At 42.1% G+C, this 19272-nt stretch overlaps 1 protein-coding gene across 5 annotated transcripts; it reads left to right on the forward strand.

The window, feature by feature from the left end:
* Nucleotides 1-7556: 7556 nt before the first annotated feature.
* On the forward strand, nt 7557-16778 carry Ptp4a1 (protein tyrosine phosphatase 4A1). Of its 5 annotated transcripts, none has more exons than XM_052192926.1 (6): nt 7557-7772; nt 10497-11077; nt 12091-12183; nt 12460-12590; nt 13141-13215; nt 13780-16778. In XM_052192926.1, exons 2-6 carry the CDS (start codon nt 10973-10975, stop codon nt 14015-14017), a joined length of 642 nt encoding a protein of 213 aa, XP_052048886.1. In that variant the 5' UTR covers nt 7557-7772; nt 10497-10972; the 3' UTR covers nt 14018-16778. The 5 variants fall into 5 exon arrangements, with proteins under 5 accessions (XP_052048886.1, XP_052048882.1, XP_052048885.1 ...); XM_052192922.1 differs by having other exon boundaries at nt 7558-7772; nt 13126-13215; nt 13776-16778; XM_052192925.1 differs by having other exon boundaries at nt 7558-7772; nt 13776-16778.
* Nucleotides 16779-19272: the final 2494 nt, after the last annotated feature.

Below are 19272 nucleotides of genomic sequence, written 5' to 3' on the forward strand. Positions count from 1 at the left end.
GGGATCTCTCACAGTTCCTCAACAACTTGGTCTACCCCCGAGTTCCAGGCCAGCTGGGTTATACGGTGAAGACTGTCTCAAGCACAGAACAAACAAGATATAGGAGGCTGACACTGTCTAATGGTCCCTTAGCCCAGAAATTTGAGACCAGAACAAAGCCCTCACTCCATCTCTGAAAACAGATGACTACAGGGATAATGTGACGATGATGGCTGTTCTAGGTTGTCAATGGGATTACATCAGGATTTAATGAAAAATCTAAAAAGAGAGGGCACCTCTGATTGGGAATTTTACTTAATGTGACATGGGGAGATCATGATTTTATATATCACTTCTAATCCAGATCTTGAGGCAGGCAGACACACACCTTTAATCTCAATCTTGCCTGAGGAGATTCAGTCTAGATGGAATCTAACTGGGCCACACCTTCTTCTGGAAGCATATATAAAGACATGGAAGGAGCTTTTCCTCTTTGCCTGCTTGCTCTCCCCTTGCTAACAAGTCCATTCCTTCACCGGGATCCCAGCATCTCTACTGAAGACCAGTTGAGACTCCAGCCTTGTGGACTGAGTGGATTCTGGAATTCTGAACTTTCCATTCATCACAGCAAACCACTGGATTAGTGGGACCACACCTTGTAAGTCATTCAACTCAATCCCATTTCTGTGTGTATGTAGAGATTCATTCTGTAAGTTGTGCTTCTCTAGAGAACCTTAATATAAGGATGATGGTTTTCATTTCGAAGATTTAGAAGAAAGATACTTCATTCAAAAATATTTCTCTGAGCTGGGCATAGTGGCCCATGGGTTTTATTTCACTACTCAGTAGAGGGAGTTAAGCAAATCTATGGAAGAAGGAGCTTTTGCTCTTTGCCTGCTTGCTCTCACCTTGCTAGCAAGTCCATTCCTTCACCGGGATCCCAGCATCTCTACTGAAGACCAGTTGAGACCTCCAGCCTTGTGGACTGAGTGGATTCTACCCTTTGGGGCCTCAAAGAGTGACTTATGGGGACCATATAGTTTACTAGCAAGGAAGGTATTGTGTCATTGCTGGTTGGATCTGAAGGAAACTAGAATTTGGAGTTTCCATATACAATGGCAGAGAAGTTAATTCACATTGAAAATTTAGAGACTAAAAGATTCAGGAAATGGTGGTGAGCACAATTCTACTTAACTATTGGCCAGCCTGTGACTGCAACTGTAATGGGAAACAGTTAACTTCACTTAGTTCATTTAAGAGGTATTGCTATGGTTGTTGAAAACAGAAAAAAAAGGAAAAGATCCTAGCAGAGCATCCCAGTTAGTGATCTGGTATTATTTCAATAAGCTTATAGGTTTGGTGGGAAATTCCATTGCCAAACTAGAAAATGTCATAGAAATTTTTCTCTTTTATTCTATTTAGCACTTATATACTTTTCAAAATGAAGACTAAAAGCACAAATATTCAAATTAACAGATGATTGACTGCTCTCAACCAAAGCAATAAGACTTTATACTTCACATCAGGAATGTATTTAGTTACAAGTCAGTTCTTTAGTCCCTTTTTTTTGTTGTTTTTTTGGGTTTTTTTTTTTTTTTTTTTTTTGAGACAGGGTTTCTCTGTGTAGCCCAAGTTGACCTGGAACTCACTCTGCAGACCAGGCTTGCCTCGAACTCAGAAATCTGCCTGCCTCTGCCTCCCATGTGCTAGGATTAAAGGCGTGTACCACCACTGCCCAGCCTATTTAATGTTTGCTAGCCTTGTGGGTAGAAGCTCCAGTTTGAGCAGAGGATGATGTCAGGGGAGTCATAGGACTCAAACTCTGGTGAAAACACTGTTAAAGAGAAAACTAGGAATGGGGTGTCCTAAAAAAATATTTAGGTAGAAAGGTACTTGAAAATACTTAAATATTGATTGAATATTGTTGATGAAGAGTTTAAGAATTCAGGGAATCCATAATTAGAGTCTTTGTGGTAGTACACACCTTTAATCCCAGCACTTGGGAGGCAGAGATAGGTAGAGCTGTGTGAGTTTCAAGTCAGGAAGACCCTGTCTAGAAATAAAGGAGAAAAAAAAAATTCTCGATACGTCCTTTGCAGTTTCAGAGTTTCCGAAGGCTTTTGCTCTCACTTGCCCTCACTCAGTGTCTTCCAATGACGGAGTGCACAGGTGGCAATGCTTTCTCAACCTGCCCAAGTAAATGCCACACCTGTTAGCTTGGGAAAAGTAGGACTCCTGTAGCTTTCCTAAAAGACAAAATGATCCCTTGTATGCAGGAAATTGTTCAAGAACAGTTGATGTTCTTTCATGTAAGGCTACCAGAGATGCAGCTTAGGTCAGTGTCTGGATTATACAGCCTAAATGCCAACTCCGAAAATTAAGTCTGCCAAGTGCCGGCTCTATGACAGGACACACTCCAACCTTTAACATTTACTTATTCTATACTGCTTTCCTCTAACCACAGGAAACTCTTTTCCTAAGGGTTTTTTGGTTTTTTTTTTTTTTTGTCTTTTGTTTTTTGGGGTTTTTTGTTTGTTTGTTTGTTTGTTTTGCTTCCTTTCAAACTGGCATAATTCAACATGTTCTAGACAGTCACATGGAAGCTCTAACTATGCAGATTTCCAATTCCTGAGTGATTTGTATTCAGAATGCAGATTCAGGAAAAAAACTGCCAGATTTTCTAAAAAGTGGCCCACCTTTAATCTGGGCCACACTTTCCGGTAGAGAACTACATAAGGACATTGAAAGAACAAAACTAGAGTTCTTCAGGTACCAGAATGTGAACCACAGGATATGAAATTGCTGAACTGTTTGGGGCCATAGTCAACCCTTTGTTCAACCCATAGGAAATCATTTTATCACAAAGTTAAAAATACCATTCTCTTGACAATCTGTCTTGTCACATCTTGATTGCAAACTCTACTCCCAAGGAAATAATCTTTATATTAAGTAGCAAAGTTGTTAAAAACATGTTATCTGGCTTGAAGATTATGGGAGCAATTTTCAGGTTTACATGTAAGTTTGAAAAGGGAAAGAAAATGTTTATGATATAGAATTTTCTTAACTTTTCAAAATGTTGAGTTTCTGGCTTGATTTAGTTTTAGAAACTATTACTTCTTGTAGTGGCTATTCCTGGTTGTCAACTATATCTGGAATGAACTACAATCCAGAATTGGAAGGCTCGCCTGTGATCCAAATCTTGAGGCTGGGAGATACAAGTTTCTAACCTGGATCTAGGCTTGGAGATCTTGAGGCATAGTGGCTATGAATCCTAACAGATTAAGACTGGGAGATCTCTGAGTTCAAGGTCATCTGGGACAAATCAAGTCCCAGATCCAGGCATGGTGGCACACACCTTTAATCTGGGCCACACCTTCTGCTGGCCCATACTACATAAGGACATTGAAAGAACAAAAATTCACTCTTTTCTCTTCTTTGCTAGCTTTCCTTGTGGGACTGAGCAACTGCTAGATCCTTGGACTTCCATCCACAGATGCTGCTGCCCATTGTTGGGGAGTTGGACTATAGACTGTAAAAATTCCCTTACTTTACAGAGACTACACATATGTTCTGTGACTCTGAGGGCCCTAACTAATATACTTATGAATTTATTTGATAATTTACTATCTTCATTTTAGCCAGGCACAGTAAGACACACCTGGGGTATTATCACATAGGAGGTAGGATAAGAAAGATCAGGAGCTCAAGGCCAGTGTCAGCTAGTGTTTGAGGCCAGCCTCTATCACCTGAGACCTTACCTTAAAAAACAAAAGCACAAACTTTAAAAAGATGCTTAATATTGATACACCTGATTTTATGCATGAATATTTAGCTGTATTGATCTCCTATGTGACTGAAAGTTCCTATGTTGTCTGACTTTATATAAAACATAATAGTCTGCACTGGCCTATGGATTTTGTCTTGAGGTTTATTCCTTGATTCCTTGAAAAGTTTATTGCAAACAAACTTATCTCCTCACCGGAAATCACTATCTAAAATTCTAACAGAAATTTTGACATAGTATTGTCTTTTTATTCATCAAAACATCTCTGACTATAGTAATATTTGCTTTTTTTTTTTTAACTTTCTCCAGTTCTGTGGATTGAACTCAAGGCCTTGCAAGGCACTCTAACCACTGAGCTATATCACCAGCACGCCTGTTGCTTTTTCATTGTTTTTGTGTGGGAGCAGGTAGTGCTGGCAGAGGTAGGCTAGCAGAAGCATCACAAACCCTGAATCTAGAGTTATAAAAGGTTGTGAGCTGCCTAAGACTGGGAACCAATCCCGGTCTTCTAGAAGAGCAATACAGACTCTTAACCATTCTGGTACAGTTTTGCTTTTGGAGACAGAGTGAATGTTGGATTCCCAGGCTTCCAAAGTAATTAAGATTATAGATCTGTATAAAGTAGACCCAGACCGACCCCCCCCCCCCAAAAATATTATCTATATATGTTTTAGTTTTACTAACTGCTATTCTAGGCAACATTGACAGTGGCCACTGCTGTGTACCCATCCGGTTTTGCTAAAACCTTTCTTAAGCATGGCAACAGGAGCTCTGCCCAAGTATCTACACACTCATCCAGCTCTAGCTATCCTGGTATTTGCCCATACCACATATACATATACATTATTTGGTGTTCCCCAGTTGATACTGTCACATTTGATCTTTCTGGGCAACAATATCATTCTTCTATGTAAATGTAATCCTTTGGTGAGGCATTTATAACCCTATATAATCCAAGGATTCTGAGAGTGAAATCTTTTTATACACCTGGCATAAACGGGATCATTATCTACAAATGTGCTGTGCTTAAGATTTTCTATTCTCAGATTTGATCTGTTGCCTTCTGAGGTCTTGGTGGGCTTTTTTAGGGGGTGGGGTGGGGGGTGTTTTTGTTTTTTCTGAGACAAGGTTTCTCTGTGTAGCTCTGGCTGTCCTGGGACTCACTCTGTAGAGCAGGCTGGCCGGGAACTCAAAGATCCACCTGCCTCTGCCTCCCGAGTGCTGGGATTACAGGCGTGTGCCAGAGTGCTGGGATTACAGGCGTGTGCCAGCCGCAGCCGGGCACCCTCCCGTTCATCACTTATCTCCTAGGCAGTGTGGATATGCTGATAAAAGCTCCAAGGACAGAGCCAGGCATAGTTGGGGCACGCCTGTAATCCTAGCACTCTGGGAGGCAGAGGCAGGCGGATTTCTGAGTTCAAGGCCAGCCTGGTCTATAGAGTGAGTTCCAGGACAGCCAGGGCTACACAGAGAAACCATGTCTGGAAAAAAACAAATCCAAAAAAAAAAAAAAAAAAGCTCCAAGGACAGGTTTTATTGAGGAGTTTTTAGTGGGCATCTTGTTTGGCCGAAATGGTTCTCTTACATTTAGGGTTTCTGGAGTCTAATCACTAGTTTTTCAAAGTTGTTTTCTTCTCTGAAAGTCTGTTAAATAGAGGTGCTTAATGCACCAACCACAATTGGGTAAGCCCTATTGATTTGGTCCACAGGGATCACCCTGCTCAATGTTGGGACACTTACTCCCCAGATCAGCTTCCAACTACTCAATGACTAGAACAAGACACCCTCAGCAAACCTATAAACCAGCCCAAGACACCAAGTAGCAGCAGCTGCCAAAGCGACTTTGCCTTGTGAGAATTTAGTGGACTGGCCAGCAAGTCTTTATCTGGTTTAAGATACATTCTTTCGGCAGCAGAGGTTGGAACTATGTCCCTTTCCAAAATAGGACTGGGTGACAATTCCTTATAAAAGGAGAATCCCCTCAGGGACGATTCCTATCTGGATAGGAATCTGTGAAAGCTGGAGCCAACCTCAGTGAGAACAGTTAACCAAGTGCCATACATCAGCCGCTCTCTCAGCAATTACAGGATCTGTGGATTACACAGCTCACAATTCGAATCACAAGTTCACAAGAAAACTAAGACACAGATTTACCTTTGCTTACCTTTGCGGAGTTATTTCAGCTCACCAAATTCCGCTTTGGAAAAGGTGTCATTATTTTGCTTTACTTTGCTGACCAACCTTACTGGAGTAAGAGAGGCTGATTTAGTATGTCTAAGTATGTTATTAATACATGTGGGCCAAGCCATTCACTAATTCATCCTGCCCAAGTTTTTCCAAAGCTCAAGTTAAACCCAAAGTCGCTGGTCGTAAGAAAGATTTTAGTTCTGTAATACTGAATCTGTCTTCTGTTGAGTTTCCTGGTCTGTTCAACTTCACTTTACTGTCCCAAGATTTATTTTATAATCTTCCTGCATTTTCTTAGGACTTACATAATTGAACTGTTACCTCACTTTACCTCGATTTGTGAAGAGATCTGTCTCAAGTCTTTGACTTTAAATGGATCCCTGGGAAAGCAATTTTTAGTGACAATGAGTTGCTTTTGTTGTTGTTGTTGTTGTTGTTGCTGTTATTAAAGGTCTGCCCCCCCTTTTTAAATGCACTTAATTCGCTTACAGAGTACATGTTTATAAGACAATTGAATAACTATGCAAGCAAAATCTCTAAATAGAAGTGCTAATAAATCACAAAATGCGATACACAGAGAGGGAGGGTAGGACTGGATTCTTAGGATTTCCCCCAAACTAAGGTGCAGAAAAAAACAGGGAACAAAAGGCCTCAGTGTTATTGGAAAGCTGAATTCTTCAAGGCAGGTAAAGGTCCTGTTTACCTGTCCTAGGCGAGCGAGCAGAAAGGGTTTTCAGATGAAAAGCTGCCCTTGTATGATACAGAAACAGCTGGGCTCAGGCTTCACTGAGAAGCCTAGATTAAAAGGACACTGGAACAGGACTGAAGATCAACAAAAGGGGAAGGCTTAGCTTTTGACGCAGGAAAAAAAAAAATCAGTCCTTGATAAAACCGAAGATTCTTAATTTGAAAAAAAAAAAAAGCGCTTCCCCTTAGCAAAAGCTAACCTTTCATTATCTGTGAGTGAGCAGCAGAGCAGCAGTACAAAGGATGCATGTGATTTCGAAATGCCACCATCGAGCCAACTGCAGTTGCCAGCATCAGCAGTTTGGGGGGTGTAACCTAAAAAGAAGGGGGCGGGGGGAAGAATAAAGGCTCAGGAGCAACTCTTGCCTATAAAAAAAAAAAAATTAGGGACATTTCCCGCGTTCCACAGGCTAATCTCTGCGGAAAGCCTTCCCACACGTGGAAGTACCGGTGGTGACGAGAATCCCTAGTCCCAGCCTAGGGCCGGGCTCTGGAGCGGTGAGTCACCCGCCCAGCGGTCATGCGACATCAATATGGGGTGATGACGGAGATCCTGGGGCGCAAGTGCCAAGTAAACCGTTGGCCAGCGCGACGGAGCCATGGCCTCGGGCTACAGGGTTCCTCCCGCGGGAGCGGCGTTCCAAGTGGAGGCGAACTCGCGGCTCTAGCGACCGGAGCGTTTGGTAGCGAGGACCCCGCTAGCACTCCGCGCCATTCATCAACCGGTTCGCACCGGTGGCGGCCGCCTCGAGTGACGTCGGCGCCCCGGGCCCCACCCCGCGCCGCAGGCGTCCCGCGCCGTGATTGGCCGCCGCCGGTGCGCACGTCGCGCCGGCTATAAAGGGGCGGGCTTGTGACGCAAGGGCGCCTGGGCGCGCGCATTGGCTCTGGGCTGCGGCCGGCTCGGCGACGCTCTTCGGGCAGCTCACTGCATGGTCGTCTGGTGCCCCCGCCGCCTGCATCGCCGCCGCCGCCCCGCGACGCCCACCGCCGCCTGCCCTGCCGCCGCCGCCTGCGCCGCCTCGGGATCGGCTGTATGATTAGGCCACAATCTTCAATGAGTAGACATATTCCTGTGAGTACCGCAGGCCCGGCCTTTGTTAGAGCGGACGACCGAGGAGGGGAGGGAAGGTGGCCGGGCGGCCGAAGCGCCGGTGGCGGCACCCGGACCGGGAGCGGCCGGCGGGGCAGCCCAGCGGCTTTGTGCGCGTGCGACCCGGCGGCCTTTGTTCCGAGAAGCCGCGCGGGCGTCGTGGACGTGGCCGGGGCGGGGCGGGACGGCGGGGGGGACCGGGACCGGGCGGCCGGGGCCTCCCAAGATGGCCTCGGTGGCCGCCCGCGCTCGCCACCGCGAACCCGTGATTGCGGACCTCCCGGCTGTGCGCGCCTCTCAAGCCCGGGCTTGCCCGATCGCCGCCGGGCGTCGGTAGGGGGGGAACCGGGGCGGCGGAGGGGGTCCCTCCCCCGGCCCCGAGGCGGGCTGCGCGTGGGGCCGCCGGCTCCTGGGCTGGGAGCAACAGGAGCTGCTGGGCAGAACTGCGCGGCTCCTGTTGAGCGAGCAGCGCGGCACCATTCCACCGCTGGGGAGCTGAAATCTCCACGGTGTCGGAACGGTCTGTGAACTGACCGGAGGGCTGGGGCTTAGGAGCCGTGCATCCTGGCTTGCTCTTTTTTTTTTTTTTTTTCCTTTTTGCCATTTTCTTGGTGCCGGCTTAAACGGTTGGAAAACCAGCAAAGCGCGATCTGTTTCCGGAAGGAAACATCGCTTTACACGCGCTCGATTGGGCACGTTTACCTGAAACCTGAGTGCATTTGGACCAGAACTGGATAAAAGCAGATGATTCTACAGACTGGTTTGATTCTGCAGTCCGACAGACTGACTTAAACTAATGCCACAGACACTCACACACAAGTGATCACTCTTCACTGGTTAAGTGCTCTTGGTGCATGCACTTAAAATGGGAGGATCTCGCCGTGTATCTTAGCTGCCCATCAGGTTTAGTTTTTGCCTGTGTTGGAATGGGGGCTTAGTAACAAGGATGTCGGTGGTCTCCACTGTTTTAACGGAGGTGTCCTCCAGCCACTGGGTGGCTCCACTCATTTTAAACCAATTCAGGGAGAAGAAAATTTCTTGCTGCTTTCCGGCTTCCTAATGGAACTCTAAAAGCCTTGACGGTCCTGTCTATAAATGTTCGATAAAGTGCCAAATTTAAAAAAAAATTTTTTTGGACAAGTTTGTGTGTGTGTGTGTGTGTGTGTGTGTGTGTGTGTGTGTGTGTGTGTGTGTGTGTATAATTACCTTACTGTTAATTTACACACTGGGTTTTTTAACGCACTGGACAGATGTATCTTGAGAGGACAGGAATAAGTTGTTTTACTTGTGGCATCTTCTAGTAAATAGTTTGGGGGATTAGTTCCTTTGTTTCACTAGAAAAATAGTCAGGGAATTATTGACTGATTTTGTTTCAAGATTTTCTTAAGTAGTTCTCAAGGACACGGGCTACTGTCATCAGGGTTCTTATTTCTTCATCCCTGCACAAACTGAGTTTTGTTAATGTCCATTTTACTTCTGTTGGGTTTATCTGAAAGGCTTTTATGCATAGACTGAAAAAATACCCAGTGAATATGAATATACTATTTGGTGTTGACATGAATATGGTTTAATTTTTAAAAAAGGAACTTATGGAAATAAATTTGTCAATGATCATAGTTAATAGTTACATTGTATTTGAGACCGTTAGAAAAGTTCCCTTTTTTCATATTTGAATTAGATCTTTATCTTACAGCAGAGAAGTGGAATTGGAGTTTTAAAATAGCGAAAGGATAATATTGCATATATTTTATTTGAACATAACTTGGCTTAAGTAGGATATGGTTGAAGACCTAAGTAAATTGTATTTACAGTGGCCCAGTCTGATCCACAAATTTGGCATAAAAAAAGCTCTTAGGTTTTAAGCAAGAGATTACTTGCTTACAGTTTCACTTAGAATTATCACTCAGTACAATGTGGCTTATAGGAACAAGATGGCCTGGCACTCTAGGCAACCTCCTTAGAGATGAGTCTTGGGGTCCTTGTCTAAGTCCCCTCAGGATAGAACCCCGCACACACTTCACCTCCAGAGTTCACTGACAGTGCGGGTTCCATACTGTGAGACAGCTTTACCTAAAGCTGTAAATGTGCATAAATTATTTTTAAATGTAAAGGAACTGCTACAAACTACAAAAGGGACATGGGCAGGCCTTCAAATTTAAACTTCAGAGACTAAAAATGTAAAGGGTAATTCCATTAAAAATGTTTTTCTTTTTTGTAAGAAAAACCATACAACAGATATCTCCTTACTTTGATCACAGTAGCTTAATATAAAATGTAAAATCAAAGAACTAGTGGGCAGGTGAATTATTCAAAGACTGAGCGTCAAAGCATCAGACTACATGGAGCTTATATTAGTGTTTAAACAGCAGGCTAAGGCAGTATAGAAACAGGTACATAGTTTGGGCCAGCAGAAAAATAACTGAGGAGGGAGTAATTAATTAAATACATGTGTGTAGATGTGTCAGTGACTCTCTTGGAACATTTTTATTTAGCAGCTTCACTTTCATGGGCTTGTGACTGCTCAATTTAGGCCTATTGATTTAAAGTGCAGTAACCTTGAATTTTGTAATGCAAGTGAAAGTCGATGTCAAATTAGTTTGTCTCTAATTTGAGGAGTTGTGTACTTAGTGGAAAAAGCATGACATATTCCTTTTAAATTAGAAAATAACTTTTTTCCCTTTCTTGCTTTCTTTTTCTTCTAAACAGCAGTTCTGTGGTGTTCTCGGTCACACATTTATGGAGTTTCTGAAGGGCAGTGGAGATTACTGCCAGGCACAGCACGACCTCTATGCAGACAAGTGAACTGTAGAGATTCATTACTACTCCACCAAGAAGCCCCCATAAGAGTGGATAACCTGGACACAGGCGTGTTGAATTGAAATCTGCAGAGCATTTTACAAGAGCTCAGACCTGGATGGGGTAAACCTCAGTGCACTTCCTTTGTATTGCCGCAGTATTACTGGATTGAAGAATCACTGCTTCTTGTTAGGAGGTTCATTTCATCGCCCGTTTCTCCCAATTCACACTCAAAGCACTGAGAATTTCAAGTGGAGTGTATTGAATATTGAAGTAGACTTCAGGTTTTCTGTTTTTTTGTTTTGTTTTTTGTTTTGAATCATTTCTGTATTCAATTTTTTAATTCTTTCATAACCCTATTGGGTGTTTTTTTAAACTAAATTAACATGGCTCGAATGAACCGCCCTGCTCCTGTGGAAGTCACATACAAGAACATGAGATTTCTTATCACACACAATCCAACCAATGCGACCTTAAACAAATTTATAGAGGTAAGACACGATTTTTAATGTCCTAATTGGTAGCAGTTTAATAGTAGGTCTGCTTGAAGATGTTGTGGCTACAGTTCTCATCCAGAGAGCAGAGGCTGAATGGTAGAGGTATGCCTCTGAGTTTACTTAGTTTACAAGGCAGAGACTGCCACTTACAGTCTTTATCCTATATCTTCTTAGCCTAGTGTAGTAATCTTCAGTTAGTTGGTGTCTGATTTTATTTGTGCTTTGAATCTAGTTTTCAACTTCTAGTTCTGCTGTTTTCTGATGGCAGGTATGAGGCCTTCCAACTTGCTTGTACTAGGAATTGGAAGGAATTTAATGCCAAGTAATTTATTTGAGCACACATTTATAAAGTATAGAACCTACAGGTGCTCATATAACAGAGAAATATTTGAATGTTACATAATTTCTTAAAATTTTGAATTAAAATGTTTTAGAATTACTTAATGTACCCTTAAGCCTGTAGGTTTGTTTTTGTTGATGGTGGTAGTGTGTTTTTGGGTTTTGTTTGTTTGTTTGTTTTTTGTTTTTTAAATTCTTCTTTATTCTCAATCTTGGGTCTGAGGAGGTTCAGTCAGTAAAGTAATGTACTGTTCATGCAGACAGCCCTGCTGCTTCTTCAGAATCCTTATTTAGAAAACCTAGAGTAGTTGTACATGAAACAGGGACACCTTGGGCTCTGGCAGGCTACCCTAGCCTGCTGGTAAGGTGCCAGGCAGTGAGAGATTGTGAGGTGAACAGCACCCGAGGTGGACCTGGCACCCCTCCTCATGTACCCAAGTACTCACAGAAAGGAGAATTTTGGTGGTATTTATCTTACTAGAGTTCAGGGGTTTTCCCCCCAACCTAACATGAAGCATTTAGCAGTCCTCTTCACTCTTTATAATGTGAGTCATAGAACAGGCTTTGCCATTTGTTTACCACTGTGACCAAAAGAAGTGCAGATGGCATGGCAAGCATACGATTCCAAAGGCCTCATTAATGATTTTAATATATGCATTGTTTCCTAGGAACTTAAGAAGTATGGAGTTACCACAATAGTAAGAGTATGTGAAGCAACTTACGACACTACTCTTGTGGAGAAAGAAGGCATTCGTGTTCTTGTAAGTACTTGTAAGAGTTTTCATGTCTTTATTACACCACAGAAGTTTATTCAAATCAAACTTCATGATTTTCAAGTCAAGGTGAAATCATACCATAGTAGCATGTGATTAAACATTTTGTCTACTCTCTGTGTGAGAGTCTTACATAGCCCAGTTAGCCAGGAAAGTGCTGTGAATTCAGCAGGCTGCCTGCCTCTCCTTCTGGATTAGGGAGTACAGGGATGTACCTGTATACCTAAGCTAAGTTAAAGCTCTGAAATGTTTCTTTTGGATCAGGACTGGCCTTTTGATGATGGGGCACCACCATCCAACCAGATTGTTGATGACTGGTTGAGTCTTGTGAAGATTAAGTTTCGTGAAGAACCTGGTTGCTGTATTGCTGTCCATTGTGTCGCAGGCCTTGGCAGGTAAGGAAATAACCTAATTTCCTTCTATATCAGTGGCTCTCACCCTTCCTAATGGCTGCAACCCCATAGTACAGTTAGTTCTTCATGTTCTGATGCCTACCAACCAAAATATTACTTGGTGCTACTGTTATGAATCACAGTATAAAGATCTGACATGGCTTCCACAGGTTGACGACTGCTGTTCTAGATCAAGGTCTAAGCTGAAAGTACTAATGTTTACAATTCTCTCTGTTCTTTGGGATTGGTGCTGGCCCTCTTGCATGCTAGACAGGACCTCTACTTTCCCAGTTGTCTTATTTTAAAATAACTCACTGAGTTGTCCCAGCTGTTCTTGAAGTCCTCCCAGCAGGCTTTGAGATTGTGATCTTAATACCTCAGCATTCCAAGTAGCTGAGACTCTAAACCTGTAGCAGCAAAACTAAGCTCTAAAGTTTTAATATAAGCCTATCATTGAATTGATTGATAATTATATTTTTTTAGATCGGGGGGGGGGGGGTATATGAACAATTTTACAGGGTTTAATTAGTGATCAAAGTTTTTACTTTACCAGAGCTCCGGTGCTTGTTGCCCTGGCATTAATTGAAGGTGGAATGAAATATGAAGATGCAGTACAATTCATAAGACAGTAAGTAATAAACCGTCCTCTTTCATGCCTGCTTATATTTTCTTATTGAATATCTGACTTAAAATCCAAATCATGAATCAGTTACCTGTTTGTTTTAACCCATGTGCTTTGTCTGCGTGAATGCCATGGGAATGAAGGTCTGGGTGGCTGTGGGCCACAGTGTGGGTGTTGGGAACTTAAACCAGGTCCTCTGGTTTAAGCAGCAATGCTCTTAACTATCCCCCCAGTTGTTATTTTTAAAAAACTGGTACTAAGGCCTGGGGGGAAAGACCTTACCCAACCTTTTTGTATTCATACAGATAATAGTTAGATTTTTTTTTTCTGCCTTTTGACTCAATGTGCTTGCTTATTTACATTTTGCTGAGAGCACATAGCAAGGGGTGAGGTGGTTGTTCTGACCCAGTCTCAGAATCATTTATAGGATAAAAGTTAAATAAAACCACTTTGCATATTTAGAAATCTAGATGGGCCCTTTGGTCTTTATTTTCCTTGCTACCGAAATAGCATCCTTCTATCCTCTATCATGATCAAAAAGTCTTTTGTCTTTTCCTTCCGTCCAGAAAGCGGCGCGGAGCTTTTAACAGCAAGCAACTTTTGTATCTGGAGAAGTACCGTCCGAAAATGCGGCTCCGCTTCAAGGATTCCAATGGTCATAGAAACAACTGTTGTATTCAATAAAACTGGGGTGCCTGATGCCATTGCCTTGGGAGTGGAACTTCACACGGGACCTGATTTGTCATACGTAACTACCCAATGTGTCGGCTTACCGAATAAGTCTACTGAAGCGCCACAGGAATATTGAAAACCAGTTTTATCAGGCCACAAGCTGACAGAATTGCAACCTCTATATTTGGGCTATGATCAACATGTTTGGACACTTAGCAAAAGAATTTTGCTGGTCAGCATTTAAAATGTGCTTCTTATTTGTATCAATTGACCTTTTCCTAAAATAAGGTATTGAGTTATGTCATTAAATGTACTCCTGTGCCAGAATACTATTAGTCTATAAGGAATTTAGAAAGATTAGGTGCCAAAATACCCAGCACAATACTTGTATGTTTTTAGCATCATACAGAACCAAAATTGCAGGAACTAAGAGCTCTCTAGCCCTCCCACGGTGTGTGTATTCCTTCAGTCATTTCAAACCTGCAGGGCTCTCTCGTCGTCTGCCTGCTCACTGTTTACCTCTCCCACACGTACACCAGAAGACATCAGGCTTGCGTAGCCATCCGTTGGTTTTTTGTTTTTGTTTTTTTTTTTTTAACTAAGTCTTGCGCTGATTATTTAATGTATCTCTCTTATTTTGTGCTGTTTTGGGAAACCTCCGTTTGAAAATCAACTTTGTTACAGAAGCACATATCTTCAATAATGTCTCCAGACAAAAAGCCTTATAGTTAATTTAATGTTTGCACACGGAAGTGCAAGCTCACAGGGAGGGCCTGAAAAAGAAACGAGAGGAGGCTATTAAATATTTTTAGTAATATGTTGCCTTTGTCTTGTGCAGAACATATAGAGTATGCTTTTTAATTTAGTAAATATTTTTAAGATGTAGAGATACATTGTTGTAGCTAACCAATTCTTAATCAAAATTTCTGAAATTTTTGTGTTTTCCATACCTGTCAGAAGTTTTCCAACTTGTTTGAATTATGGTTTTCCCCCTTTTCTTCCCAATCTCTTGCAAAAAAGAAAAAATGGGATCTGCTAGTGAACTGAGCAGAAATATTTTATATGCCTTTTGAGCTATGTAACTTAATAATTGGATACTTGATCATTTGTTTTATTATGTAATCGATAAAATGGTGATGTGTATTAATGTTAGTTCAACCATATATTTATACTGTCTGGGAATGTGTGGTTATAGTTCTGTGGGAGAAATAGTTTGTCAGTGTTCACCAGCTTGTAAAAACTTAGTTCGAGAGCTTCAACATCTAAATAAATGATGAAACGCATTGGTCGCCGAGGTTACTTTGCTTAAAATTTAATTTGTAGGAAACAATGGATTCAGTTACTATCATTTCAATTTATGGACAAATTTGTTAGGGTTACCAAGTGCTTTTTATTAAAAATTGCTCTTTTAAAGGTCTACATAATTGTGACTCAATTGAATGTTGGGCCCCAGGGAGCACCGTTGTAATGGATAATGACCTTGATTCTCGGTTCAGTTCATCAGTCACCTGTAGCTCTGCAGTGTCCAATCCCTTTTCACATTTTTAAGTTCATTACATGCCTGTATATATTTTGAAATTAATTTGAACCTGAGTATTTGGCACATGATGACTTAATAAATTTTAACTTTCAATAATTGAAATGTTTCATCTTCCTAGTTCATGCTTATGATAAATGAACTGGATTTTTTTTGAAAATTTGAAAAATGATATTCCATCTTAACACATATAAGGCTTTACATGCCTATCCAGCACTTAAAAAGTGTTCCTTTTTACTAAATGATAGACTATTACCACACAGCTCATAAACGTGCTTAATGGGAGAAGAAAGGTGCTGTCATGATTACTGAAAATTTTGACTTAGATTGTATATATGGTGCTAGAAGTCACTTTGCATTATAAATTTACCTGTATGTTATAAACTGAGATTTCCTTTATATTTTCTATCTGTGAATACAATATCTTGCAATAACATCCAAGAGATAACTTGGGTCTAATAAGACTTTAAAGACTTATAAGCTGCATTCTTAAATGCAAGTTGGCTGTTAAGTTTGCTTAGTAGGAGGTTGGAGTGTAGCTCAGTGAATAAATGCTTGCCTAGTACACAGGAAGCCCCAAATTTTAATTCCCAGTGTCAGATAAATCATGCATGGTGGTATGCAGGTATTAGAAATCCAAGGTCATCCTCAGCTATATAATTTAGCTAGCCTGGTCTACATGAAATGCTCTGTCTAAATATGTCCTATGCCTGCTTGAGCTGGGACACTTTTGGTAGATAATATAGCGACTGCTTGCTCTGGCTTCTGAATTAGGATCATGATGTTACTGAAGCAAGTGATGGGATTACTCATTCAGGAGAAGATGCCCTCTCCATTTAGAGGTACGCCAAAATAGATGCCAGGGGGCATTTTGCAGTACCCAGCAATCATTGTGCCCACTGATAACTGAGGTCAGAGCTTCCCTCTACACTCTGCCGGCCAAGTAATCACACTACACGTGGTCAAGTTCCACATGCTGTAAGTGATAACTGGTCCCATAGCTGTAATCTCAGTCGTGGGATCTGTTGTGTTAGTCATCTGGCAAATATCCATTCCTGGTGTTTATGAGTACTGCAAAGGGTTTAGAATCTGGTGCCAGGTTCTGTTCAATAATTATCCCACTCCTTACCAGAAACATTTTTTTTTTTTGTATTGAAGTTTCAGGAAATGTTATTTGGTGAGAATACTTCAAATGGAAGTGACTTGGTTTCTTAATTTATAAGTGAAAAGTTAAAATACACAAATTAGTATCTGCTGTACACATTTATACCCCACACTCTTGAGTCCTTGAATTATTTCCATGTGCATGTGTCTCCATCTCTAACTCATGGATTGGAAATTAAAGACTGCTTTAAAAGTATCTTGAGTGTTTCTGCATTTGAACAACTACACTAAGTAATATGGAAAGAAAAGTAAAATCAAAATGTTTTTACCACAGTTATTTTATGCCTTGAGAATAGAACTGGCAGTGAAATGACACATTAGCATTAACTAGATAGTGCACTTAGCTGTTGATTAGCTGTCACTTAGTCTTGTCAAGTGTTTTTCATAGGGCTTTAAAATGGTTTGCTGCAACAGGATGTGAGCCTCCAGTTAGGTAGCAGGTTGTAGAAATCAGGAATTGAGCCTGTATTTGAAGCTGACTGTAGGGGTGCACTCTGTAACCTCAGAACTCCATTAATTGGTGGCAGGCAGAGCTCTGAATTCCAGGCCAGCCAGAGCGAGTGAAATGCCATCTCAGGGGAAAAAAAAATCCTGTATCTGAGCGTAAATACACTAAGCCATGCAGTTTATTTGAATCTATCTGTAATCCACAGAGTGGCAGCCTGGACTACATGACACCCTGCTGTCTTAATAAAACAAGGCCAGAGAAAGCTGGGAAGGAGTCAGAAAAGGAAGAGAGAGGAATCCATCAGGCCTGAAGGAGCTAATCATTGTCTGCTGTCACTGAATGAGCATGGTGGTCAAATCTGTACCAATGATGGCCTGCGGCCTGACTTGCTAGTAGTTTGAGCACTCTTAAATGCTGCTTTTCAAAGAAGTATCTGCCCAGGTGTTTCCCTAGTTTGAATGCAATCTTAAGGAATTGAGAAGTGCTTCTAGAACAGCCCCATTCCTGTAAAATTCTTATCCTAGCTTTACTTGTCTGTGTATACACACACACAGACACACACAAACACACACACACACACACACACACGAATTGTAGAGTGTGTGTTAGGATTTTTTTTTTTTGACATTAAATACCACATTTGTTCACTTTTTAAATTCAGTATTGTGACAGCCAGTCTTGGTACTCAACAGCACACCTGCAAGAGGGACCCTCAACTGAAAAGAACTGCCCAGATCAGATGGACTTTTGGCCATACCTGTGGGACATTTTCTTGGCTGCTAATTGATGTAAGTAGGGCCTCCCTTAGGACCTTACTAAGGGAGCTGAGCTTGAGGCCCGGGAGCAAACTTCACAGTGGCCCCTCCCTCCTGGGTTTCTCTTCCAGTTCTTGCCTGGAGGTTCTTGCCTTGGGCCTGGCCTCCCAGAGTGATATCTATAGCCTACAGGCTATAGAAATAAGCCCTATCTGCCCTCTGGTTGCTCCTTTGGTCGTTTGTCACAGCAACAGAAAGCCAACCAGGGCAAACACATCTCAGGAGAAGCATTTTTTTTTTTCCCTTAGTTTGCAATGGCGGCTGTTTTGAGATAGGGTCTAACCCCGGCTGACCTCAAACTCCTTTACTTAAGGATGGCTTTGCGCTTCTGGTCCTCTTGCCTCCACTCCCAAGTTTGGGAATTACAGGCTTGTGGCACTGGAGATCAAACCCAGGGCCTCTTACCTGTAGATAAGTTCTCCACCCACTGTGCTACCTACCCAGCCCAGAAGAATCAATCACTTTTCTTTAGAAACTAGAGTCTGGCTTGCTGCAGAGCTAAGGTCAAAAGGTCCCAGCTTGGGAGAATGATTTAGTTTCTTGGCTGGAATCTGGAATTCACCATTAATCAATAGACCTCATTGCATGAACAATTACATCCCAGGTGATGGGCACTGGGGCCAAACTGCTAAGATTACATTTAAACCTTGAAACTGTGGAACTACCAGTAGAAGGTCAAGCTGTAAACATAAACATAAACTCCTGGGTGTAACATTGTGTTCCCGGAACCAAAACAACCTCTCTCTCTAAACGCTTTTATGTGTAAAAGAAACTCTGGTATGCCCCGGCTGAAAATTTACATATGTTGAAAATATTTTTCACCCGCAGCTGTCATCAGAATACCATCAAAACACAGACTTAAAAGAAAATACATAAACATCAATGAAGTGATTTCATAACTATGCTTAACATACCACACATGAAAATAAATCCTGGCAAATTTGGCACTGCTCACTGGGATATCCAAATGTTCAAATGCTTCACAGAAGCACAGCTCAGAGCAAACTCTGGTAGGATGAATATCTTGAGGCCGAATCTGGTGTTAGGTAGAGATTGATAGGAGCACTGTGGAAATAAAGGGAAGACTGGCAACTCTAGAAGCAGAACTGTTCTTTAACCAGGGAGGACTACTGTCTCTCTGGAGATGACACTGTCCGCACAAGGTATGGGTGTCTTGGGATTTATAGAACAGGAAAGGAGTTTAGGGGATGGGAAAAGTCTATGGGTCAGCTCCTCCTGAAGTCTGGAAGAAGTAGGTACCAGGGGGTTTATGTGCAAGACCTGAAGCTTTTAGATAATTGACCCTGGACCTAAAATATAGTCACTAGAACTTGCTAACGACTTCTGCTTGAAAAATGACGCTACCCTCTGGTTCTCCTTTGTGCCAAGAGATGGAAAAGCCTATTGTGGTTTAGTTCTGATGACAC

The sequence above is a fragment of the Apodemus sylvaticus genome, chromosome 9, assembly GCF_947179515.1.
Source record: "Apodemus sylvaticus chromosome 9, mApoSyl1.1, whole genome shotgun sequence".
NCBI classification, from domain to species: Eukaryota; Metazoa; Chordata; class Mammalia; order Rodentia; family Muridae; genus Apodemus; species Apodemus sylvaticus.